The following is a 27,462-nucleotide window of genomic DNA, read 5'->3' on the forward strand; positions in this document are numbered from 1 at the left end:
GTCCATTGGAGGCAGTGGTAGATCAAAGGCCCATAGCGTTGCACTGTATAGAACAGTGGAACGCTGTCGTTGGATAGATTTTCAACAGCGTTCATGAGGAAAGCTATTGAAAATCTGTGTGCAGTGTATGGGGGCATTCAATCCCTTTCTGATCAGAATCAGATCACAGAGGGATTGACCTGTTTATTGGGTGGCAATCTAAATGTGTATGGTTATCTTTTACTCTTTTTTTACTGTTACTAAAGCAATGCAGTGATATGATCACCCTGATGAGGAATTGATCATGGAGCAGCAATCCTCTTGCTGTCTTCTACCTGTTTGGCTTCAATAGCTTCACTATGCTAATGAGTAAAAACAAAAGGATCAGGGCACTCTACTGCATATGACTAAACTTAGATGAATACTTTTAAAGGGGAACTGAAGTAAAAGGTATACGGAGGCTGCCATATTTATTTCCTTTTAATCAATACCAGTTGCCTGGCAGCCCTGCTGGTCTATTTCATTGCAGTAGTATCTGAATAACACCAGAAACAAACATGCAGCTAGTCTTGTCAGATCTGACTTTAAAGTCTGAAACACCTGATCTGCTGCATGCTTGTTCAGGGGCTATGGCTAATAGTATTAGAGGCAGAGGATCAGCAGGGCTGCCAGGCAACTGGTATTTATTAAAAGGAAATAAATATGGCAGCCTCCGTATACCTCTCACTTCAGTTCCCCTTTAAAGGGTATCTGAGGTGAGAGGGATTTGGAGGCTGCCATATTTATTTCCTTGTAAACAATGCCAGTTGGTTGGCAGACCTGTTGACCTTCTAGCAGAAGTAGTGTCTGAGTTAAAACCCTTGAAAAAGGATATGGCAAATCCAGTGTCAGCTGAGTCAGAGCACCTGATCTGCTACATGCTTGTTGAGTGTCTATGGCTAAAAGTATTAGAGGTTTAGTATCAGGAGGACTCCCAGGCAACTGGTATGGTCTAAAAGGAAGTAAATATGGCATCCGCCATATCCCTTTTACCTTGGATTCCCTTTAACATGACTTCAGGTTCAGTTTAAAGAGAATCTTACAATAAAAATCATACCATTCTATTAATTATGTTCTCCTGGGCCCCTCTGTGCTGTTTCTGCCACTCCCTGCTGTGATCCTGGCTTGTAATTGCCAGTTTTAAGCAGTGTTTACAAACAAGACATGGCTGCTAACCAGAGTGTGATAGGCTGAGAGGAGCTCAGTCTGTGACTCACAGAGCCTGCAGGGGGCGTGCAGAGGGTGTGTATAGCTTCTATCCTATCACAAGCAGAGCAGCACATTCCTGCCTGAGTGCCTGAGCCCGACAAAGCCATCAGAGGAAAGAAGATTAGATTATATAACAGAGATAATACAGCCACTGTGCAACTAGGAAAGGCTGCAGTAAGACAGACCACAATAGAACAGGTATAGTAACTTATTGGAAATTAGGGTGAAAATTTTGTTACAGAGTCTCTTTAAAATAAACCTGGGAGGATTGCAATGGCAGCAAATGGATACTTAACTCGGGAGGGGGACGCTTCCACCGTCCTCCTTCACAAGCTCGATCCAGCGCTGGGACTCTGGAAGTGCAGCTGCTCCGGCGGTAAAAGCAGAGCCCAATTAGGTCTGTGCTACTGGGCAGGTGCAAACGGCTCACACATGCAGTAGCATGGACCCAATCGGGGTTGGCTTTTACTGTGCTTGTGTGCATGCGCAAGCTTTCATCTGATGGTTTTTCAGGGTACCTAGCGCAGGACCGGGCCAGTGGAGGACGATGGGGGAAACCTCAGGAGGATCCAGCAGCTTCCCCCTCCCAAGGGTAAGTACTTTTTTCCCTTCAGGTACACTTAATTAAAAGTGACTGGAGCACCTCTTATGTAAAGGAGAGGTTTGTAAATTGTGTGCTTTGTGGGGAGACGCTGTTAAATTAAATTGCCTTCGAGGGCTACTCTGTAACCTCCTGTATCCACGAGGGCAGCCATCTTACAGCTGTCAATAACGCAATGCCACAGTTCAGAGTCCCCACGATGTCCAGGGTGTCCCCGGCCGTTAGTGAATGCCCGGAGATGTAGTGGCTTCAGCCGCTGGTGCATGCCAAGAGAGCGCTGGAAATCACAGGCACTTTGAATTGTGGCATTGACAGCTGCAAGATGGATGCCCTCGTAGAAACGGGGGCTGCAGAGCAGCCCCACTGTAGGCAAGTTAATGTATTGTTATCCTCCCACAAAGCACACATCATTTACAAACCTCCCTTTGGGTGGTGGTTGGTTATAAATATTACATAAGAGGTGCTTAGGTCACTTGAAGTCATGTTTTTGTGCTTCCAGTTCTGTACAGTAGCAGGGATTATTTCAAGGTTCCAGTGCATGCTTTGTGACTTTGTATCAATGTAGATAAGCACATGCAGTAGAATCTTGTTATAGTAAACCTCTGGCTATAGTAAACTTGCTCTCTAGGTCCCAACCATGCTTCTGTATGACTATACCAGTGATGGCTAACCTTGGCACTCCAGCTGTGGTGGAACTACAGGTCCCATGAGGCATTGCAATACTCTGACAGCTCTAAGCATAACTCGGGGAGGCAGAGGCATGATGGGATTTGTAGTTTTGTCACAGCTGGAGTGCCAAGGTTAGCCATCACTGGACTATACAATGCATGACCAATTCTGATATAGTAAACTACTTGGCCATATCCCTTGAAGTTTACTGTAAGGGGATTTTCCTGTTCAGCCCACTGTTAGCTTTTGGTTGGTTTTGGGTCATTAAAACGTGTTTGGAAATGTTGATAAATATAAAAAGGCATATTATTGTGTGTTTGTGGTTCATCAGCAAATCTACTCACATACTTATGGAACCTTTTATTGTATACAAGTCAGACTTGAATTACCAGCAATCTCATGTGCCATAGATAGACCTGTGCACCACTGTGGTGTTTGTTGTAACACAACATCAGTCTCTTTATTCAGACAAGCCCAAGCTTCCCAGCATTAGATCTGCTGCAAGGTTTACTTTGCCACTAGTGCAGTAGTGGTGTGTGCTCTGCTGCTTATACGCTGGCTCCAGCTGCTGGGGTATCCATGTAGATCATTGCCCTAGAAGAACGCCACTGAAATCTGAGCCCTTTAGCACTACAATCAAATCTTCCATCGTATTCTCGAGGAAAAGAGACACGTACTGTCCTGCCTGGAGAAAACACAACATAGTGAGCCACTTCTTATGGTAGAAAATAAAACCTAGTAAAAGAAGGTAACTTTGTCATAAGTGCCTACAGACAATGGAGAGAGGTTGGGGGTCCTGGACATGGTATGATGGTTCTCAGGGAAGATAACTCATTAAAGGGGATATCTACTTCCATAACTATAGATCAGTGCTGCATATATATTTTTTAGGGCTTCTTTAATACAATTTTCGGAAGAAAGTTTTGCAGCTAGCTAAAGATTTCACTTTTTTCCAACTATGGCAACAGTACTCTGAAATACAAACTGTGCTGATCAAGTGATAGCAAATATTAATACTCCTACCCATCAGTTTCTGTTTGAAGCATTGTACAATTTCTCGAATTTCTGTGTGGTTGCCATTAATCATTTCAATGTACAGACCCAAACAAAGTGTCTTCCTCAGCAGGAGTGGAGTTTCCCCTGAGCTTGAACTGTAGTGAGAGGTCGTACTCTTGCCTTTTCAGAGGATAGGAGGGAGGTGGGAGCTGGCAGCTTAGACTGGGTGTGTGCAGTTGGTCTTAAAGCGAATCCGTGCCCATCTCTAAGTTCTTGGGGTAGGTTACATGGACTTTTGATTTGAGTTCAGCTGTCATTTTAACTGCAGTATTAATGAAGGTCAGTATCAGTTGGAAGTAATTTTCTCAGCTTTCCCAGTACAGGGACTATTTACTCCAGTGTAAATGTGGCCACATACAATACAATAAAATGATCCAGTTTTACAGCAATTAGTTAAAAATGATCGGTTGTACAGAAAGAGCGAAAGCTTTTTTTTTTTCTTATTAATTTGAGAGATGTGATCGAATTTCTCGTCTTTTGTTTTGTTTTTTATATCACAGTTGATTGGGAGTGGTAGATTTTTCTGATCAGTCTTTATGAACATTGAATGGTGTAGGTTGTAGTGGGGGAACTGGTGCACCTGATGAGTATCCTGTTTGGTGAAGGACACAGTCTGGTTTGACTTCAGAGCAGGAAGGCCAGATAGCCAGGAATGGGGCTGAAGCCCTTTGATGCGTAACAGACTACTGTAGTAAGAGTCTGGGGATCTGGTGAGTGTATCTCACTGTCATTTACTGCTGGGAATATCCACCTGATAGCCGTGCTGTGGTAACTGGAGCTAGTGCTGTGTAAACTACATATCACCCTTTGTTGTATAGTGGATATTTTTATGATCTTATGCTACAATGAATCTGGACTTGGTGAATATATGGTAGCGCTGTTGTTTTTCATAATAATGGTGTAGGGTAGATTTTCAATTTTTTTTTTATTTTATTTAAAAACCCAAGAAATTCTCAGAGATATCCACCATTTATTTTCATTATTGGGAAAACATTTCATGTGTGTGGCATATTTTTCAAATGTTACAATCAGAATAAAAAATGATTGTAATTGTTGAATTGAAATAAAATATAAAAATTGTATAATGTGTTTCCACCTTAAGTTCAAGTTGAAGCCCAAAAGTGATCTCAGTTCACAGTCTGGACAGAAGCCCTTACAGTGTGGTAAAGCATGGGGACAGCTTCTGCTTTAAGCTGCATAAACAGAGGATACACGCAGGGCCCGTTCTAGACTTTTTGCTGCCTGGGGCAAACTTGTGTGTATGCACCTCTCCCCCCAATTGGAATGATCGCACAGCACCTGAGAATTTGCATGTTATAGCTGCAGTGAGCACCCAAAATAACTCCCTCAGTATAGGTAGGGGAGAACAAGCAGGGAGTGTCCTGCAACTTGTAGCAATAACTATAATCGCAGTTGGCAGAGTAGAATCTACTTGATGGGTCATCGGAGTGGATGCTGCCAGTGGCTGGGAATACTTGTATTTGGTGCATCACTGGGTGGGAGGGAGGCTACCACTGTCAGGGAACATGTGTATTTCTTTTGTTGTCTAGGTACACTTGTGATTTGGTGGGACACTGGAAGGGAGATGGTCAGTGTCAGGAAACACTTGTATTTTGGTGGATAGCAAGGAAATGAACAGCGCTACTTAAAAACAGGCAAGTGCCTACCTGCAAAAGAGTGCAAGCCCCACTTGTGGGATATAATGCACACCGAGCATACACATGACCTGTCTACTACTGGAGGATGTTGGTTTCCTGTAACAGCTTGCATGCAACCTATTAAGTACTCGTCCCTCCCACTGCGAAGAAGTCAATCCTCCATGGGAGGGGCCTAACACTAACTAAATCCTAACCTATGTATATGCATAGCCCGGGCGCGGCTAATCAAGTAAAATTGAAAATTGCGCAAAAGGTGGTTCAGCGCAACACCAGGCCGCCTCCGAATGGCCTCCATCAGAGATGCGCTGAGCCCCCCCAGGAACTACAAACGCACCTTGTTACAGGAAACCAACATCCTCCAGTGGTAGACAGGTCATGTGTATGCTTGGTGTGTATTATATCCCACAAGTGGGGCTTGCACGCTTTTGCAGGTAGGCACTTGCCTGTTTGTAATTAGCGCTGTTCGTTTCCTTGCTATGTACTAATTTAATTCGTTTTTGGTCAGCTGCTCCCACTTAACAGCCATGCTTTTGGTGTATATGCAGAGCTTCTGTTTGGGTTCAAGGTGCGTTTGTAGTTCCTGGGGGGGCTCAGCGCATCTCTGATGGAGGCCATTCGGAGGCGGCCTGGTGTTGCGCTGATCCACCTTTTGCGCAATTTTCGATTTTACTTGATTAGCCGCGCCCGGGCTATGCATATACATAGGTTAGGATTTAGTTAGTGTATTTTGGTGGGACAATGGAAGAAAGGTGGCCAGTTATGGGGATCATGTATATTTTGGTAGGACACTGGAATGGAGATGGCCAGTGTCAGGGAACACTTGCAATTTTGGTGGAACACTGGAAGGGAGATGGCCAGTGGTGGGGAACACTTGTACACTTGTGTATTACTGGAGGAGAGGCTGCCAGTGTTGGACGACACTTGTATTTATATTCGATTTTCCCCCTAAACACAAACCAGTATTTTAGGTGATGAAAATCTACTGTGTGTAAATAGCTACAGGGAAGAGATTTTGTCAGTAGGAGAAATTCTTTGTGAAAGAAGCATGCTAGTTATTCTAAATCAGTGTTACCCATTGCTGGCCTCATACACTGGCAAATGATATCTACCTCCTTATTTGCCAGATCACCTACTTCTCCCTAGCTTGTAATTCAGCACTGTTGACCTATGCTCAGACAATAAGGATTGTTTCATAGACTGCCTGGTGGCCAAGTGGTTAGCTCTCTCGCTTTACAGCACTGCAGCCCTTAGGTTCTATTCCCAGCCAGGACATCACCTGTATGGTCTTCTCATATCTGCTTGGGTATCCTCAGAGACACAAGCTGATAGTAATACCTGGCTTCCAGTGTAAAATCCACTTATCATGTAGCTGTAGCATTAGTGTGTGAGCCCCATTAAGGGACAATTGGTGATATGAATCCTCTTTTGACAAAATAGTTAAGAGATGCAGAAGAATATTTACGGTTTTAGCCTTGGAGCTAAGTGCAGAATACTGGCATGTGTACTTTGGTGAACATATAAAGCCCATGTATGGTAATATGGTTTGATAAAGTAGGCTGGAACTATGTACAGATAATTTACACCATAAAGTCCAAGGAGGGGCAGCACACCAGTGATTATAACACAAAAGGAAGGTTTATAGTTCATACAGCAGAACACAAGGATTACATCACTATCCTTTATCAGGAGATACATAGGCCCGTACCTTGATACAAGAACATGGGATTTAAATGTTCTTGTCTTCTATCAGGCTTTGAGAAATACTACCTTTTGTATTCTGACTAGTGTTCTAATATGTAGCATCATCCATCACTGAGGCTTACCCACAAACCATAAACAGGTCATTTACCAAAATATGTAATTTCTAACTTTTTTTTTTTGTATTCATTGCATATGACATTTTCTTGTGTTCCTGGTTATGACTCCTTTCCTGTACATTTGTCATTTCAATAAACTTTTCACTGATAAAATTAAACATTTTCCATGAGTGAATAGGGGTTAATGGCGTACACATAAACACACATCCATCTACATATAAACACAGTCCACTTCATTAAATGAATGTTTTTGTGGAATGCATAATTTTGAAGAAGAAAATATGGTTTCTTGTGTAGAAATCTTACAGGTTTTGGACTAGTCTATCTTCTCATGGGGAATTTTTAATATTACATTTTTTACAAAAGCAGTGCCTAGAAGGGATCTATACAATTATGCCAGCTGCCATCCTACCTTTTTGCACATTATTTTGGCAGTTGAACTGAGCAATTGCCATTCACTAAGTGTTTTTGAAATAAAGAAAACCCTGAGAATCCCCCATGAGCAGATGGGCTAGTCCAAAAGTTCTGTCAGGTTTCTACTACCTACTGTATGTGACAGCAACATAGAAGAACATTAATGTCTAGCTCATTTACTCTGGGAGAAATGTAGTTCTTAATTGTTTCATGCATTTTGAGCTTAACAATTTTCACAATAGTGGACCTTTTAAAAGACCCCTGAACTAAGAGGGATATGGAGGCTGCCATATTTATTTCTTTTTAAACTATGCACATTGCCTGGCTGCCCTGTTGACATTCTGCCTCTAACACTTTTATCCATAGACCCTGAACAATCGTACAGATCAGTTGTGTCTGACTGCATTTGCCACATGCTTGTTTCAGGTGTGTGATTCAGACACTACAGATGCATGGAAGATCAGCAAGACTGCCAGGCAACTAGGGTTGCTTAAAAATAAATTGAAATAAAAAAAAAATTGCATAATTTTGCATGAACTCAGAATGATTTGCATCTCATTGACCATTCTTAGGACCCCTTTTTATATAAGTATTCCTGTCCGTTTGTGAGAATTTTATGTCACTTCCTGTTCAGACAGGAAGTAAGGAAATCTCTTTAAAGCGGATCTGAGATGAAAAACTAACTATAACAAGTAATTTGTCAATATATCTTATCTAAAGTTTAGATAGTTTACACAGCATATGTAGCTGCAAACAGCTTCAACAGTTTATGATTTATTGCTGTGATACAATGAGAACGGCCATGTTCTTTTTGTCACATTACACACAGGCAAGCTGATCTGTATCTCCAGCCAGCCTGTGAAAACTTCACTCCCCTCTCCTCCTCCCCTCTGCCTCTGAAATCTCTGGCTAGTACCCTCCTTCTCCTCCTGCCCAGACTTGAGTTCCCATAAGCCCTTGCTACTAAGGCTGAGAGTGCCAAGGCACTCTGGAGAAGTTGTGGGTGAGGCTTGTTTCGTTTTTTAGGGAATTAGAGTATTAAAACAAAAAAAAAAGTATTTGGCTTGAGGAATGCCCTATAAACTATATGAAAGGAACACAGCTATGCAATGAGTAAAAGTTTATCTCGGATCCACTTTAAGAGTGATAGAAACAGCAACCAAAAAATAAAAGTTGGATTAGCAGGAATAGTTACCTGCACATATAAGATGCCATTCAAGGTTACTGTAGCTGTGACTTCGTTGGCTGAGAAACTGAGGGTGTGTTGCAAGGATCTGGGGAAAAAAAAGCCGGAATTACTACCATGTCATTGAACATAAATTGGTCACTACCACAATGTATGTTACCATGGTGTTTTGTAAAGCACTTACAGGTTATCTTGACATAGGGAGAGGATACAGAGCTTCATGCGCAGAAAACCTTGAAGACTTTTTTCATTTTTCTGAAAATCTGCAATGTAAAGAATCTATATTAATTCAAACTGTATTATACATTGTTTAGCCGCCCACCTGCCATATTCTTCAATGGATGGGGTGGAAGGGCACTTTAACAGATCTATCATGACTTTAAGGTTGAAGTAGGCATACAACTACCTTCAAAACAAATGGGGTGCAAATAGTCTGATCACTTACCAGTTACATGTAGCAGGTTTCAAGTTTATAGATGGCTTGGGGCACATGTTATGGGTTTATCAGTTATTAGGAGGATCATTTGAAAACACTGCAAGTTTAAAAGGGCACGGCTATCTCCCCTATTGATTTTAGCAACTGTACAGAAATCTTGGCGCACACAGTAGTAAACTGGTGTCCGCTATAATAGCTGCTACAATTTGTAACCACTATTTGAAGCTGCTATTTTCTATGTGTAGCTGCTATTTGTTGCTGTATTATGTAGCCGCAATTCGGGTGCCCTTTTAAAGAGAACCTGAGGTGGGGTTCTTACATCGTAATCCCTATACAGAGGCTGGGTCTGCCTATAGAGTCCAGCCTCTGTTGCTATTTAGCTTCCCCCAAAGCCCCCCCTGTGCGCTGCGAGACCCCATTAATGCGGGCTATGTTTACCTCACTAAAGTCAGTCTCTGCTGCTCCCCCACCTCCTGAATCGCTCCGGTCCCCGCCCGTGTCCCTTCCCTCCAATCAGCAGCGAGGGAAGGGACGTGGGTGGGGACCGGAGCGGCGAGACTGGCATTAGTGACGTAAACAGCGCGCTGCGACACGCTGCGTGTCGACAGCACGGCTGTGATTAATGGGGTCTCAGCGCGCAGGGGGGGGGGGGGGCTTTGGAGGAAGCTACATAGCAACAGAGGCTGGACTCTATAGGCAGACCCAGCCTCTGTATGGGGATTGCGATGTAAGAACCCCGACTCGGGTTCTCTTTAAACAAGATGTTGGGGTTAAGGTTAATTGCTCACTGGGAAGGAAGGGGGGGGGGGGGTTATACAGCACCAGGGGAGTTTGAGGGTTAGGTACCACCAGGGGTGGATTTTGTGTGAGAGTAGGGAGAGGTTAGGTCATAATAAAATATTACTGATCTTTTACTATATGAATGTAAAAAAATATCTGTATAACTACTGATATACTACTACCATTGTCCTGCACCCTTCTAATCATACAGCCTTTTCAAATGTATGTGTTATTAAGGGCACATGAGGGACTAGTGCACATAGACGGGATTATGACGGAATCTGAACATGGGGCCTGCACAAATGAAGGAGCTTTCAAAATGTACAAAAGAAGTATAATGACTTCTTATAGCCACTCCCACGTATTGACCTTGTCCACGTGTGAGGCAATGGGCATCTGCTTTTGCAAACTCTTGTCAGTTCAGTTTTCATCTAACAAAAAGATGACAACCAGCTCAAGTGTCCTGACAAACTTTAATGGTTGGAAGAAAAATATTTTTTAGTTGTGTATGCACTGGGAATGGGTAGAGCATGAAGCTTGAAACTAGGCAAATTAAAACTGACAGGAAATTTATTTGACTAGTCCAGTTTCAAGCTGCAAAAAATTTGCATGCAAGCCAACATTATTTGCATCTTAATTACCATCTTTATTGGCTGCATGCTTCTTGTACCAGGTTTGTGGCTAAACTACTCATCATGAGGGAAGCCAGCACAAACAAATCCTCCCAGCGGGCAACGCTTCTTTTACTGAAATGTATGTCCTTGCTAGAAGCATTTCCTTCACTTCCTGGTGTTTGTGACCGTCAAACAAATATCTTTACAAACTACAGGAAGCTTCTTGCCTTTTACATATTAAATGAGAAAAATATTTTTTCTACTTGTATTCACTCAAGACCGCTTATATATCAGTATAAAAGCAACAAAAGAGGGAAAGAACAGAATCCCAGAGATAACATCTCATCCCATGTTGGTACTTTATGGGACCTAGTTTTGTTCTGAGTCTTTAGGTGTGTCGAGATGCTTCTCTTCAAAATTTGCACATCTGGGCTGTGCAATATTTGTCCACTCTTTACAAAACAGTCACACTGGGTGTTGACCATTGGACTGCAATATTTATCATTTCACAGACGTTCAATAGGCAGAAGGTCGGAAGTCTGACTAGGGCAGGCAAGGATATCCACCTATTTCTCATTCAGCCTCTGTGTGGTCATTTTGGTGTGTGCTCTAGGCCAGGGCTTTTCAACCTTTTCACTAATTGTACCACCTTTATCACCTGAAAATTTTCAAGTACCACCAATGTGCCTGCACAGTAGATTGGGCCCGACCAGGGGTAACAGTAAAAAAGGGCGCAGGAGGCTAGTGGACAAATCGGGCGCTGCCATTCACTCCCATAATAAATATCGTTTAATGGGCGCCCAACAGGAAAAAAGGGCGCCGGAGAAAAATAACGTTTTAAAAGTGGCGCCCGGAGACTTTTAATGTTTTATAACTGCTTCTCATGATTACACATTATTTAATGATTTATAAATGTTTTAATATTGTTTTTTTTTTTTTTTTACATTATTTTTAAACGAAAAACCGCACAATATTTTTTTGAAACGTTATTAATGCTTATCACAGGGGGGTCTTAGGTTTAGGCACCACCAGGGGGGTCTTAGGTTTAGGCACCACCAGGGGGGTCTTAGGTTTAGGCACCACCAGGGGGGTCTTAGGTTTAGGCACCACCAGGGGGGGTCTTAGGTTTAGGCACCAATACGGGGGTCTAGGGGTTAGGGGTAGGTACAGGGAGGGTTACTTACTATTTTTTTTTAAATGTTATTATACGTTTCACTTTTTAAACGGAAGATTAACGTTTCACAATTGCCGATTTCATGAACATTATTTAATGATTTATAACTTTATAAAACATTATTTTTAAACGAAATATAGTACATTATATTTTTAAACGTTATCCATGTTTATCGTTTAAAACCCCGCGCCCTTTTTTTCCCAGCGCCCCTTTTTAACGTACGCCCGACCAGGCTCCGCTGTTTCCATTGAGTGGAGCGCCGCTACTGTGCATACGCGCACGCCAACTAGGAGATCTTTAAAGGGTCCCAGCGCTGGATCCCCTCTACTGAGGAAAAAGGGGGAAGCCTCTACATAATCCATAGACTTCCTGAGGTAAGTACCCCCCGGGTGCAATTTTTCTCTTACAGGTACACTTTAAGTGTGGGGGGGGGAGGAGAAGGATGTAGTGGTGGGGAAAACGGTTAAAATTAGATTGATAGCCTACAGATTGCATTAGTAGCAAGCGAGGGGGAGCTGAAATTTGTGGAGGACCAAGACAAGCAGCAGACAGGCAATTAAGTGGCAGGCAAACCTGACATGTACCACCTGGGCAACAGCAAAGTACCACTGGTGGTACGCGTACCACAGGTTGAAAAGCCCTGCTCTAGGCTATTACATTGGTAGGTGAACCTGCTTCCCACTGACAACTTTCTGACAAATGGCTGCAGTTATTCATTAAGAATTTAATGGTATTTTACCTTCTCTCCTGTCAAGCGCCTCAGTTTACTTCAGAGAAAACCCCCCACGGGATGTTACCACCTCCATGCCTCATTGGTTTGGTATTCTTTGAATGGTGAGCTGTATTGGCTTTCTGTCAGAAAGTCATTTAGTTTTGAGGTCAAGTAGTTAGATTTTGATCTCATCACCTTTTTCCATGTGGCCTCTTCTAGGCAAGTCTTAATTGTGATTTAATAAGGCCTTTCTTGAGTGTTATGTGGTTTATTATGCTCCTACCACCTCCATTTTACATTTAACCAGTTTGCATCCCGCATACAGTATAATCACGTCATTGCAAATGGCTCCTGAAAGCCACATGACGTGATTATAAGTTGCTGACATTTAATGAGCACAGCGGGCGTGCTAGCACGTTCCTGGGCTCATTAACCCCCCTCCCCCTAACTACACTACTCTGGCATCCCTTCCCAGGTCTCCGATCCACCCACCCCCCGCCCGATCCTCTGTAATACCCCCCTCCCCCTCCATGCTGCGATCGGGCAGCATGGAGGATTACAATATAACAATATTTACCTGACCTTGTTCCAGCGCCGATCACGATCCTCTCCCTGTAGTCCCGCTGTCAGCCTCACTATGCTGAGTGAACCGGGTCCCGGCTTGATGACGTCATCAAGCCGGGACCCGATCCGGTCAGCATAGTGAGGCTGCCAGCGGTACTGCAGGGAGGAGATCGTGATCGCTGGTGGAACAAGGTCAGGTGAGAGATTCTTACTTCTAATGCTTCCCTGCGCCTAGCTCTGCAGAGAGGGTGGAGGGGACACCTGGCAATATCTTAATGGGAAAACACCTGGCTATCCATGGGGGGGGGGGATACAAATTAAAAGGGGCACAGCTGGCTATAAATGGGGGAGGCATAAAGGGTATACCTGGCTATGGATGGGGGGAGGGGGGTAATAAAAAACACATCTGGCTAAATATGGGGGGGGGGGGGGTGAGATAAACAGGCACATTTGGTTTACTGAAGTGTGTGTGTGTGTGTGGGGGGGGGGTGTTACAGAGGCACATCAGGGGCTGGGGAAGGGTAACGGGCACATCTGGCCAAGTATGGGGGAGGGGGGTATAAAGGAGCACATCTTGCTAACTAGGGAGCGGGGAGGATTAAAAAGTGCCACGACAATTAAAGAAAAATCCAAAGCCGCAAAATGGAAAAAAATGCACCTTTATTTCCAAATAATATATTGTTGCCATACATTGTACTAGGATCATACTTTAAACCCTGTAATAACCAGGACAAGCAGGCAAATCAAATGTGTAGGTTTAATCTACAGTACCACTTATTATTTTCAAATTATAATTGCTGAAAACTGAGACATAATTCCTTTTTTCATTTTCCCCCCCTTATTACCATTAAAATCAGTATAAAATTAAATAATTCTATACAAAATGTACCACCCAAAAAAAGCCTAATTGGTGGCGGAAAAAACAAGGTATAGATCATTTATGTGTGATAAGTAGTGATAAAGTTGTTGGCTAATGAATGGGAAGAGTGTGAAATGTAGAAAATTGTTCTGGTTTTTTAGGGGGAAAACCCCAGGGACGCAAAGTGGTTAAGGGCTTGTTTCCACTGTTGCGACGCGATTTCGGCCGCATTCCGACGCTTGTAAAAACGCATGCGGATGCGTTTCCACATGCGTTTTTACCCGCGATTTCGCCTGCGATTTCGCATGGCAGGGTGCCATGCGAAATTAACCATGACACTGCCAGGGCTAAATAAAATTGAAAAAGGTGCGAAATCGCACGCGAAATCGCGGGTAAAAACGCATGTAACAAACGCATGCGTTTTTACTATTAAATACATTAGCGGCGATTCGCACGGATTCCCGACGCAGGCGAAATCGTTGGCTCTTTTGTGCGTTTTTTTCACGCTGAAAAAAACGCACCTCAACAACGCTACAGTGGAAACAGGCCCATCCACTTGTATTACATGTGCGGATCTGCATGCGTTGGACGCATGCAGATTCGCGATAGTGGAAACGAGCCCTCAATGTTTGTTAGAGGCTTTTATTGCCATACTTCGGTGAGGACTGCCTTCTGCAGAAAGAGCAGGCAGATAATTAGCCGTAGCAATGAGCAAACAAAAGCTTTCATCAGCAGGAGGGACACATAGGACACTGTTCTTCAAACAGTTTGGAGAAGGGACGCTTAATTACACCTTCTCCTGGATAAATAATTAGAAATCAGGAAAAACTGCAGGGAATAAAAAGCAGCTTGGATTCCTTTAAATCATACTGTAGTAGTGACATCCACTGATTTGTGACACTGACTTGAAGCCAGAAACACAGTGCATTCTACCGAATGTTTGATGAGGAGCTGAAGGTCCTACCAAGATGTTAATCTGTTTTGACCTGGGAAGTGAAAGTTGGGCATGCAATTGAAAGTCGATGTTCAGGCATGCAAGGAAGAGTGGAAAATTTTTATCATGTGTAATCCTCCACTAACCCAGGAGAGGGAAGCCATACTAGCAAATAAAAGCTACTGTTCAGTTCTTACCAATGTGAAGTCTAGCAAAGAAGGCATAGAGACCAGTGTTGTGTGCCGTGTATCGTCCACTGGTGAGATTCAGGCCAGATCCCCTGTAGAATGATCCCTCTTCATGAGGCTGGACATAAAAATATAGATATTACTGACAATTTTACTGAACCAAATTTATACCACTTACTCTGCATTCTTCTGGACAACGCCCACATTTTTTTTATAGTGCAGCAGGCAGGGTTTACAATAGAGGCTCCAGTCATTATTGGTTCCATCTGTCTTCTGCAGTGCCACCCACTCTCTACTCTAATTCTCAGATCACAGAGTGGAGGGTGCTGCAGAAGACAGACAGGACCTTTAGCAGCAAGCCTGGAGGAGGTCTATTATAAGCTGCCCGCTGCATATAGGAGGGACCACATCCCGGGGGCCCAAGGAGAGGAAGGGAGAAAAGAAGTCAGGGCCCCCTCCCTGCATCCCTTGCATTGCCAGCCTGGCCGGGCCCGATATGGCAGTACCTGTTCTACTGCCTTGATGGTGGCCCTGGGATGGCAAGGAGAGAAGAATGCACTTACACAGTTCTGCGCCCAGAGGCCAGCGCCTCTTGAGCCTCTGCCTCGGCCCCGCTCTTCATACAGCCAACATGAAAGAAATGCTTATTGTTACTGTACTCTAAAAACAGCTGTTTTGTCATCAAATTGTTCTAATCATTTTCTTTCATTTAGCAGAGATATGAGACTTTCCTTTATGTTATAATCTGTTGAAAATGTAGTTGTTGCTATTTCTTTTCCATAAAAAGTAAAGAAGCAGTGGTGAGACTGACCATTTCATAAGGCCGCAGCTCCTGTGGGTCGCCAGGTTCCACACGGATGTCATGGCTGACTCTGCAGGTAAAGGCAATGTGCACCTTTGTAGGAAGAGGAGGTGGAGACCGCTTGTAAATTGGGATGTTCTCTCCATCTCGTTTTAGGAGAGCATCTGTCAGAAAGCAAAACAATTCTGTAACTGTATGCATAACACTCTCATAAACAGGATTTTATGGACTGGATGAAGATATGTGGCTTTTCTACCGCAGTATTATAGTTACATACTGCTTTTCATTATACTGTCTTAATGTACACACGCATGAAGCATGTCGTCCAGCAGGGATCGGTGCCTGATCCCTAAGGTGTTGACATTCCAGGGCTGAGGCTGTACAGACACATTGCTGGCCTGCAGGCTAGTGACATGTTCTGTTCCTATGCAGGTTTGGGGGGGGGGGGGGGCGATACTGGAGCAATATCATGCAGGGGAGAATAATTCGCTCAGCCCACTGGTAGGGGTCAGGGGCTGCTTTACACTGGCTTCTCAGCAGAGACGGTTGTTCTTTGCCGAGTTTCATCTACCGTGTGTATGGAGCTTAACCACTTCACCTCCAAGGGTTTTTCTCCTTAAAAACCAGAGCAATTTTCACATTTCAGCGCTGCGCCCATTTATCTGCCAATAACTTTATCAGTACTTGTCACACTGAAATGATCTATAGTTTGTTTTTTTCGCCACCAATTAGGCTTTCTTTGGGTGGTACTTTTTGCTAAGAATTATTTTATTCTAACTGCATTTTAATGGGAATAATAAGAAAAAAAATGGAAAAAGGAATATTTATTTCTCAGTTTTTGGCTATTATACTTTTAAAATAAAAAGTTCTACTGTGGATGAAACCCACACATTTTATTTGCCCATTTGTCCCAGTTATTGCAACATTTAAAATAATTCCCTAGTAAAATGTATGGTGCCAATAATTTGGAAATAAAGGTACATTTTTTCAGTTTTTTGCATCCATCACTATTTACAAGCCCATAATTTAAAAACTAACAGTAATATTACCTCTTGGCATACATATTAAAAAGTTCAGTCCCTAAGGTAACTTTTTTTTTTATCATGTTTTTTTTTTTTTTTTATTTAATGCAAAAGTTTTATTTGGGTTTTTATGGGAGAGTGTGGGATGTAAGGAGTTAATTTTAAATTATGTGTAGGTCTGTCTTTTTATTGAAAGAAATGTATGTAACTGTGGTTTTACTATTTGGCCACAAGATGTCCTCACATTTTCTTCCTACCGCGTACTAATAATAAGCAATCAGGATGTAATGCATGCATGTGTAATTCAGTTTTGTTACAATGACCGTAGGCATCTCATTGATGCTGGCGATCATTGACACGGGAACTTAGATTAATGAATGGGAACTGCGTCATTTATCTTCCCTCTAACGATCGGCAGCAAGAAGGCGAGCTGGAGCGAGCAGGAGTGCACGGCGGCAAAGGATGAGTATCTACTTCCCTGCGAAGTGTAGAGGGATTTTGTAGATACTCATCCCGGGGGAGGGGAAGTGGTTAAGGGTCCTTTCACACTGCATCAGTTGCGTTACAGAATTCTGCATGTCAACTTCCTGCCCGTACATCTCTGCATTGTGACAAATCGCATTATTCTAGCTTGCAGCATGCAGGCTTTGAATTATGTATGGTAAATGTCCTTCGCAGTTCACACATATTATAATGCATGTGTTATGCAATGTGTACAATGAGAATCCAGCCTTATACTTAACCACTTTGGGACCAGACGGCTATGGCGGCTTTAACTCCAATGCCATCTGTGCCTTTTTAAGAACTGTGATTGCTGTGATTGGCTCACTGCAATCACAGGGTCAGGAACCAAATAAATTATATGGAAGCTTTGCTGTCAGCATGTGCAGCTAGGCGGGCAGTGGCGGGAAAGGCAAGTGGACAGCGCAGCGGCGGTGAGGGAAATTTTTGCCCTGGCAGGAATAAGTGGCCGCAAACTGGACGTGATTTCAATCGCTGCCATCCGGAAATGGTCAAAGGTTCCTGAGGCAGGGGAAAAAAAGTGCAGTTTCACTTACCTGGGGCTTCTTCCATCCCCCTCCCCTGCAGTCTATCGGTCACTGTTAGTCCTCCCAGACATTTCCATTGTGCCACTGCCCCTCTCCAAAAGGGGCCCATTTTGCCTGGGAGCCTACAGTGCCCAAATTAACTGCTTCTATGGCAGACATTGCTGGAAAAGGGTCAGAACTGCAACTTCACTGTTAATTTGAGGTGTGGACCTCTTTTCAGCTTAAAATCACGTGGGTAGCAAATTTGTGTATGGGCAACGGTTTATTGTTTGGTTAGCATTGCTCATGATGATACCTCTTAACTGTGAGGTGCTTAGATTACTGTCCAGAATCCTGCAGAATCTGTTTACAGTGTGAGGCTGAAAGGACAATCATCACACCCTCATTACAGGTCACCCCACTAGATCAGTATATGTTCCAAGAGCCCCCTTACCAAGCGCTGGTGTGCATAATGCCTTGTAAGGGAAGGCTTGGCAACCCTTTCCCCACCCCCACCATTACTTCCACCCCCTATTAACAATTGGGTGTGGTTATGGAGAAAGATGTTAAGCTAACATCATTTACAATGATTCCTGTTTAATACTTGCATAAAGAGTACCTAGGACAGGAGTTAAGCTATTGTGTGTACACAGGTCCCAACTGTCCCTGTTTTGGAGGGACAGTCCCTCTTTCTTCCTGATGTGTCCCTCTTTCAGGAATAATGTACAGATCTAGGTAAATATATGTATTTTTCTACTGAAAGAAGTGTTTAACCTCCCTGGCGTTCTATTAAGATCGCCAGGGCGGCTGCGGGAGGTTTTTTTTTAAATTAAAAAAAAACTGTTTCATGCAGCCAACTGAAAGTTGGCTGCATGAAAGCCCACTAGAGGGCGCTCCGGAAGCGTCATTCTGATCGCCTCCGGCGACCAGAATAAACAAGGAAGGACGCAATGAGCAGCCTTCCTTGTTTTGCTTACATCGTCGCCATAGCGACGAGCGGAGTGACGTCATGGACGTCAGCCGACGTCCTGACGTCAGCCGCCTCCGATCCAGCCCTTAGCGCTGGCTGGAACTTTTGTTCCGGCTGCGCAGGGCTCGGGCGGCTGGGGGGGACCCTCTTTCGCCGCTGCTCGCGGCGTTTAGGCAGCACACGCGGCTGGCAAAGTGCCGGCTGCGTGTGCTGCTTTTTATTTCGCAAAAATCGGCCCAGCAGGGCCTGAGCGGCGACCTCCGGCGGTGATGGACGTATATATTCGTCCATACCGCTGAGGAGGTTAAAGGACATCCGAGGTGACATGTGAGATGATGAGATAGACACGTATGTACAGAGCCTAGCACACAAATAACTAGGCTGTGTTCCTTTTTTTTCTTTCTATGCCTGAAAGAGTTAAACATCAGGTATGCAAGTGACAGTTTCTGCCTGGGTCAGGACTGGATCGGACTGGGTCAGATTACAGCATAACCCTCTTTGATAAGCAATTACAGTCATAAAACACTTTCCTGTCAGTAAATGGCTTCTGAGAGCAGGAAAGAGATAAAGTGTCCATAATTCATAGATTTGAGCTCTAGCATACTTTAATAAAGATGACATTCACACAGTAAAAACTTAAAAACTAGATTTAATTATAAAATAAAACTCTGGGATATGTAAAAAAAAATAATTTTTAGGAGAATGAGGATAGATACAATTGTTTTTCTCGTCAGTTTATTTTCATCCTGGATGTTCTTTAACCACTTCTGTGCCAGGGGGTGGTTTTGCTGATCGGTGCTGCGTGGGCTCTCCAGCCCGCAGCACCGATCAGCTAGCAGCCAGGGCGATCAGACTTCCCCCCTTTTTTCCCCACTGGGGGGATGTCCTGCTGGGGGGGGTCTGTTCGCCGCCGGCTGCTTGCGCTTGCGGGGGGAGGCTCTTCAAAGCCCCCCTCCACAGCGCTTCCTGGCCTCCTTCCCCTTCCCTCCCTCTCCCTCCCCATGTGAGCGGCGCAGGACGGAATTCCGTCCTGCGCCTGATAGGATAGGCTTCTGCCTATCAGATGCCGGCGATACCCGGCCAATCAGAGGCCGGGGATCGCCGATCTCCGTCACGGCGCTGCTGCGCAGCAGCGCCGTATACATGTAAACACCGGGGAAGATCTTCCCCGTGTGTTTACATTTACCCTGCGAGCCACGATCGGAGACACCCTCCGTGAACTGACATGGAACGAGCGGCCGTTTTCATGGAATCCACTTCAGGATTCAGGGGCGTACTTATGCGTACGCAGAATTCTGAAGTGGTTAATTGACTTTAATTTTATTCCTGTCCTTTAAAATTATATATTTCTTATTTTCAAATGTTAATATAAAGGAAAATGGACCAGGAAAGAAAGGATCGGTGTGGTTTGAATTATAACACAACATATTTTTCTTATGAAATCTTTATAGTGTGTGTGATTAGGGGTGTGTCAGGGGCATGGTTAGAGGTGTGGCTTAAGTATCCCTCTTACTGATCTCAAACATTTGGGAGGTATGTGTGTAATATGACTGCACTCACCCGTCAGCAGCTGCAGGAACTGGTACATTTTCTTCTCCCGCAATGCATGATTGACAGGCGGACTGTGATGCCTCGCAGGTGCTGGAGGACCAACTGGGCCAGAGTGACGATGCTGGAAGCACATAGCACACATTGCATCCATTTCTCTTGTGCATCATACTAGACAAGTGCATATTTCTGTCATGCTGTTGCTATTTAGAGAAGTTAACGATACACCATACAATGGACTTTTGACTTCTTGTTGACTTGGAAAACCATTTTCAGGCTCTGGATGTAATTTAGCACTTTGATGGCCACATGTCGGCTTGGTTTACTTTACACAGGAATGTAGCTAAGCAATTAACACCGTTTCGTTGCTGAACTCGCTCCATTGTGTGGCCTTTTCCCCAAAAATATAAGGTTAAGGAAAAAATGCTTTACTGGATTTATACATATATTTAAAAGAATAGTGTCAACTTCAAACAAATATGGTTTGATTTGGTGACGGAGGAGATTTGGGTTAAAACCTTGGCTCTTCCTTTTTAGTAAGCCAGCACCTATTCAGTAAGGAGTTTTTGGGCAAGAGTCCCTAACACTGCTACTTAGAGCACTCTAGTGGCTGCCTCGCAAGCGATTTGAGTCTGACAGGAGAAAAGTGCTAACAATGTTATTGTACAATGTTTCCCCAGGAGCATAGTTGGGTATTATTATTATTATTATTATTTAGTATTTATATAGCGCCGACATATTACGCAGCGCTGTACAGTGTATATATATATATATATATATCTTTTCACTAACTGTCCCTCAAAGGAGCTCACAATCTAATCCCTACCATTGCCATATGTCTATATTATGAAGTGTAAGTACTGTAGTCTAGGGCCAATTTTAGAGGGAGCCAATTAACTTATCCGTATGTTTTTGGAATGTGGGAGGAAACCGGAGTGCCCGGAGGAAACCCACGCAGACACGGAGAGAACATACAAACTCTTTGCAGATAGTGCCCTGGCTGGGATTCAAACCAGGGACCCAGCGCTGCAAGGCGAGAGAGCTAACCACTACGTGCCACAGTGTAATTAGAATAGCTCGTTATTAATCATAGCAATTAGAAAAAAGGCAGAGCAATAGCTACAGCTCGCTGTTTCGGTTGTAACACCCTTTCTCAAGCTGCTAAGTTGTGTCATACTTATGACATACAATACTCAAAGTCTTATATATAGAAAGATCAATTTACCCATAAACGGATCACAAATAATCACAGAGGATCAGCCTACAGGAGCGCAGAACCACAGACCATTGACCGTGCCTTGCCGTGAGTTGGGTCACGTGTCAATGGACATGGACCAGTGGGGTTGTACTTGTTTTAACTGTAAGAATGTTGCACTTGGTGATGGTCTTCCATGTCTACAGCATTATTCAAATGAGTATGGTGGATTTTTGGATCATTTACATATTGATTGGGCAGTCTACCATCAGATCTGCTGGTCTCTGCTTCCTCCTGCAAGCCGATCGTCTGTAGTTGTTTGAGATCGGTTGATTGGTGAATTGATTGGGTCTTAGCACTGTTATTTCCCTAGTATGTGGGTGCTTTTCTAAAAATAGTGCTACTGTACAATCTTCCTGCAATCTACCAAGAAAAGCGAAGCATGAGACTAAATATTAGTTGCATAAAATCTTTGGGTGGATTTTAAGTTGCTATGACTATATGTGGCCTCATATATTGGAGCTGGGAAAAAAGGGCGCATGCCGCTAGTGGACAAAAAGGCCGCCGCCATTCACTCCCATAATAAATAGCGTTTAATGGGCGCCGGGTAGGAAAAAAGGGCGCCGGAGCTAAATAAAGTTTATAAACGGCGCCAGGAGCTAAATAAAGTTTACAAACGGCGCCCGGAGCTGTTTAATGATTTATAACTGAACTTGTGGTGATTTACGTTTATAAAATGCACCCGTGCCGAATAACGTTTATGAAAATACTAAACATATTTATCTTATTTAAATAATTAAAACATTATTTAAAGTTTTATCCCTTACTGTTTGTAAAACATTATTATTCACAAAATAAAGCGATCAGTACGTAACGTAAATTGCAAAATATTTTTTTAATCCACAATTAGTAAAACATAATTATCCACATAATAAAGGGGGGTCTTAGGTTTAGGCACCAACAGGGGGGTCTTAGGTTTAGGCACCAACAGGGGGGTCTTAGGTTTAGGCATTAACAGGGGGGTCTTAGGTTTAGGCACCAACAGGGGGGTCTTAGGTTTAGGCACCAACAGGGGGGTCTTAGGTTTAGGCATTAACAGGGGGGTCTTAGGTTTAGGCACCAACAGGGGGGTCTTAGGTTTAGGCACCAACAGGGGGTCTTAGGTTTAGGCACCAAGAGGGGGGTCTAGGGGTTAGGGGTAGGTACAGGGAGGGTTACTTAGGCACCAACAGGGGGGTCTTAGGTTTAGGCACCAACAGGGGGGTCTTAGGTTTAGGCACCAACAGGGGGGTCTTAGGTTTAGGCACCAACAGGGGGGTCTTAGGTTTAGGCACCAACAGGGGGGTCTTAGGTTTAGGCACCAACAGGGGGGTCTTAGGTTTAGGCACCAACAGGGGGGTCTAGGGGTTAGGGGTAGGTACAGGGAGGGTTACTTAGGCACCAACAGGGGGGGTCTTAGGTTTAGGCACCAACAGGGGGGTCTTAGGTTTAGGCACCAACAGGGGAGTCTAGGGGTTAGGGATAGGTACAGGTAGGGTTCTGTGTAAGAGTAGGCTTAGGTATAGTTTTAGTAAAATTTTAGTAATAATTACTAATGTATTACAACACTTATTACGAACGTAGTTATATTTATATCATCTTTATAAACAATATTTTCAGATTTTATTATAAGAACAAACCATAAATGACTGTTATTCACAATAATATACAATTATAACAATTAAACATATATTATTGGTTTTTTTATAAACGTAATTATAAGTTTAACTTTTGAAACAGGGAAGATTAACGTTTTCACAATTTCCGATTTCATAAACATTATTTAATGATTTATAATTTTGTTAAACATTATTTGTAAACGAAATATAGCACACTATATTTATAAACCCTATTAATGATTAATTATTATTTAGAGTTTACACCCCGCGCCCTTTTTGTCCAGGCGCCCTTTTTGTACGTACGCCATATATTTCCCTAATAGCAAATCCCAAGGCTGAGGTAGGATGTCCTTTTTATTACTCAGTTGGCCCAGGAACATGGTGCAATATAGCTGATTACATGCAAATACCTTTACTACTGGATATTCTGGCATATAAGACTTTTTAACCCTTGAAAATGTTCTGAAAGTTGGGGGTCGTCTTATATGCGAGGTGTCATTGATGCCAGGTGATACGCCCTATCCTGTTACCAACTCTCAGAACTCACTGCTGAGGACTGTAGTGAAGCAGCGCAGGCGCACATGTGCGAGATCGGAGAGGCAGAGAAGGAGGTAAATAGGATACAAGGGCGGGCCAGACGGGTGAAAGAGGCGTGTTTTATGTACACATCGTGATCTATTCTTCCATACCTCTCTGATAAACGAGGAGAGCTAATCAATCCGCTTAGGGAGAGGGAGAGTTGACCAATCCAACCAGTCAATCGTCTATATACTGTTATATACTGAGTACCACATACTGTACAGCACCAGTATCTGTTTATACATAGCACCAGTATATGATGTTTTTTTATTTGGTGTGTGTTTGGAAGAGGGCTGATCTTATACCGCGAGTATATCCCAAACTCTATATTTTGACTAGAAAAGTTGGGGGGGTTGTCTTATACGCCCAGTCGTCTTATACGCCGGAATATACGGTATTTTGCTGTGAGGCCCTATTCCTCAGATAGTCCTACTTTCTGCCTGTAGACTAGCAGCAAGTTTACAGACTTGCAGGAAGTCTACAGGTAGAAAGCCAAAAAAAGGAATTGGACTTCTCAAATACAAATGACTAGTCCAAAGCCTGTCGCTTCTGTCAGATTTCTACTACCTACTGTAAGTGGCAGCAACATAGGAGAAAAGTAATGTATGGCTCATTTTACTCTGGGAAAAACATACGTCTTATTTGTATATGTTTGCACATATTTTAAATGTTACAATTTTTCGCCATAGTGCACCTTTAAAGGACCACCCAGTGAAAACCGTAAGCAGTTAAAATCTGACAGAACTGACAGGTTTTGGACCAGTCCATCTACCTCATAGGGGATTCTCAGGATTTTCAGAAGCACTTCCTGAACACTAGTTTAACTGCCAAAACAGTACCAGCCAGCCTCCTTACTCGCTTGCACACAATTTTGGCAGTTAGTCTTAGCAATTGCCATTCAGGAAATACTTTTGAAAACAAAGAAAAGCCTGAATCCCCCATAAGGATTCTTTAGACTTTAACTGCTTACTTTTTTCGCTGGAGTGGTCCTTTAAAAATCCTATCTCAAACAAGTTTTGTTGTTTTGAAAAAAATGTACATCTCTGCCCTCGGGAAAGTTGTGACTTGTAGATGAGCCAGTAGGTGGCAGAGTGTAGCTTGCTGTAGAGGAGAGGCTATAGAAAGGAGTAAATAAGTAATATCTCACTCTGTGCGTTTCCTCGGGTCCTTTCCTCCTCTTTGCTGCGTGGTCAGCGTGTTTGAGAAACATCAGCCACGTATTTCTCGGTGAGGATGAGGAGCTCTGTGTCTGTGATACCTTTTTGTCAGGCAGTTCTGATGGAAAATTGCTTTCCTGTGGAGGAGTCAGAACAGGGATTCCAGACGATGGAGGAACTGTGATAGAGGCTTCCTGTTAACAGAAACATTGACATATAACCAGGGCCGGATTTGTACTTTCCAGCGCCCTAGGCCGGCTGTCACCAACCGCCTCTCCCCCCCATTCTGTCCAAATCTGACTAGTGTGAACGGGCCCCCCTCTGTTTTGCTGCTTTGTCCCGTTCAACAAAGAAGCAGTGCACGCTCTGTCCACTCCATGTAATTTTGCGCTCCTGTCTGCATGCACAGTAGGCGATAGTGTTCTGGGCTTGCATACTTCAGAAATGATGCTCATGTATGAGCACTCAGCAGCACTTGTCAAGTACACATACCCATAACACTCCCTCGGCTCCTGTGCACATGCATACAGGAGTGCAAAATCACAAGGAGCCCCAGTGGACAGCGCTACTTCTTTGTCCTCTGTGCGACTTGCTGCAGTCAGAGCCACAAATAGGGGACAGTGCAGCACAATGCAGAGAAGCCCATCCAAAACAGAGAGCAGGTAAGTAGAAGGATCCGACACTACACACACTGGCATACATGTAGTGTAATGCGAGGTACACATGATGCAATTTTCTGACAGATTTACTGTCAGGTCGATTATTTCCATCATGTCTGATCTAATTTCAATTTTTCGATCAATTTGCTGTTCACTTCTATGAAAAATCATTCAGAAAATTGATTGGAAAGCAGATCGGACATGTTGGAAATAGTCGATCTGACATTAAAGCTGTCAGAAAATTGCATTGTGTGTACCCAGCATAAGCTCAGGTGTACTTTACACAGTGACAGTATAGACAGATTTTAAAATCAGTCAGCAGGAAGTTTTGTAACAAAATAACACTTTTTATTGGCTAATCCAAAGAAAACCAGTGAGCCTTTGGTTAATGAGCCGTCTTCAGACTGTGTTACTGTATACAAGATGTTAGGCACACAGCTATATATACAGTCAGCAGGAGATGCATTGATTGTTTTGTAAAAATAAATAAATGTAACACAGTTGTCATTCTGTTTCAAAACATCCTGCTTTCACTGATTGTCAACACAGTACTTTGCTGACAAAAACAAGCCAGGAAAGAGTTTAACTGTAGCAGAAAGAATGTTGTCATTCTCTAGGAGGAAAAAAAAAGCCATAAATTCAACAGATCTGAGGTCTTTAACAGCACTGACCTACTAGTAATAAACTATCATCAGTCAGGGAGAGGGGAGAGCTGCTAATTTCTGCCCGTGAATGCATGCTGCATGAGAAAAACTAATCGGAACTCAAGAGTTCTGCTACTTGAGACCATATATTTTTCTTCTCACAGCAGATTGTTTGTCCCCTCTCATCATACAGGTGACAGCAGATGCTGACTGCCATAACACACACTTTGCACAAGTAAAGCTAAGTACTCACGGGGGGACAATTGTAGCTGTCGCTGCACACGGAAGCGTGTGCGCGACAGTTCGGAGACAGTTCGGCGACAGCTCGTCGCCAAGTCCCTCTGCATACACACGGCAGCAGAGGGATTAGCGATGCGTCGGAAGCTGTCGCAGAGGTTCCTCCCCCCCGCCGGATGCTCCGTGTACTGTCTGTGGGTAGCTGTCGCTAGCCCGCATACACATGCGGGGCTAGCGACAGTTCCGGCGAGGTTGCGGCGACGGCTGTAGCCGGCTATTGAACATGTCAATCGCCTGGCGACAGCTCCGACGGGCGACAGTTCGGGGCGCGCGCGTCGTACACACGGGCGAACTGTCGCCGCAACATGCGCATGCCACGCGGTTGCGGCGACGGCCGTCCCCCGTGAGTATGGGGCTTAAGAGAGATGCAGGGATCTCTGGAATTCAGGCAGACCAGAGCAAAGCAGGAGAGGTGATTTACTTTGACATGTGACCTCTTATCTCTCCAAGTCCTGCGCCCTGCTAATTTTTATCGCCCTAGGCCATGGCCTCTGTGACCTTCCCAGAAATCCGGGCCTGCATATAACAATAACCCATTGCCATTGGGGCATTGTTCACACTGACATGTTGTGCTGCTTGCAAATTATTCACTCCAGCTCTATGGGCTGAATCACACTGGAGCACTTTTCCAGTACTTTGCGATGTTTGTGTGGCAACAGCAGCAAATATTAGGAAGCCAACCTCCCTTAACAGTGGCGTAGCTAGGGAGCTGTGGGCCCTAACGCAAATTTTATATTGAGCCCCCCTCCCCCAAGCATTCTATACATGACAATGGATACAGCTCACCAAAACCTGCCAATGGCAACTGCAGTGTCAGAGGTGCAAGAAGGGGATAGGAACAGTTTGTTAATGATTACCACTATTCAAAGTATCTATAGAAGTGATTATTATGAGCACCGGATCAATAGAGAGCTAATACTGTAGTTGAAGGAGGGCCCTTCGGGGCCCAACTGGCCTAAGGCCCCGATGCGGTCGCAACCTCTGCAACCCCTATTGCTACGCCCCTGTCCCTTA

The 27,462-nt window shown here is 43.8% G+C and overlaps 1 protein-coding gene across 1 annotated transcript in view; it reads right to left on the reverse strand.

Annotated features, from left to right (window-relative positions):
• Positions 1–2,926: 2,926 nt before the first annotated feature.
• ERFE (erythroferrone) overlaps positions 2,927–27,462 on the reverse strand; it is a 30,821-nt gene continuing 6,285 nt past the window's right edge. Inside the window, exons 3-9 of the mRNA XM_068280669.1 lie at positions 24,839–25,042; positions 20,272–20,383; positions 15,701–15,855; positions 14,899–15,007; positions 8,813–8,891; positions 8,638–8,716; positions 2,927–3,182 (exon numbers count right to left, since the gene is read on the reverse strand). Coding sequence (XP_068136770.1) covers positions 3,084–3,182; positions 8,638–8,716; positions 8,813–8,891; positions 14,899–15,007; positions 15,701–15,855; positions 20,272–20,383; positions 24,839–25,042 — 837 coding nt within the window. The 3' untranslated portion in view covers positions 2,927–3,083. The remainder of the gene's footprint in view (positions 3,183–8,637; positions 8,717–8,812; positions 8,892–14,898; positions 15,008–15,700; positions 15,856–20,271; positions 20,384–24,838; positions 25,043–27,462) is intronic.

The sequence above is a fragment of the Hyperolius riggenbachi genome, chromosome 4 (assembly GCF_040937935.1).
Source record: "Hyperolius riggenbachi isolate aHypRig1 chromosome 4, aHypRig1.pri, whole genome shotgun sequence".
NCBI lineage: Eukaryota > Metazoa > Chordata > Amphibia > Anura > Hyperoliidae > Hyperolius > Hyperolius riggenbachi.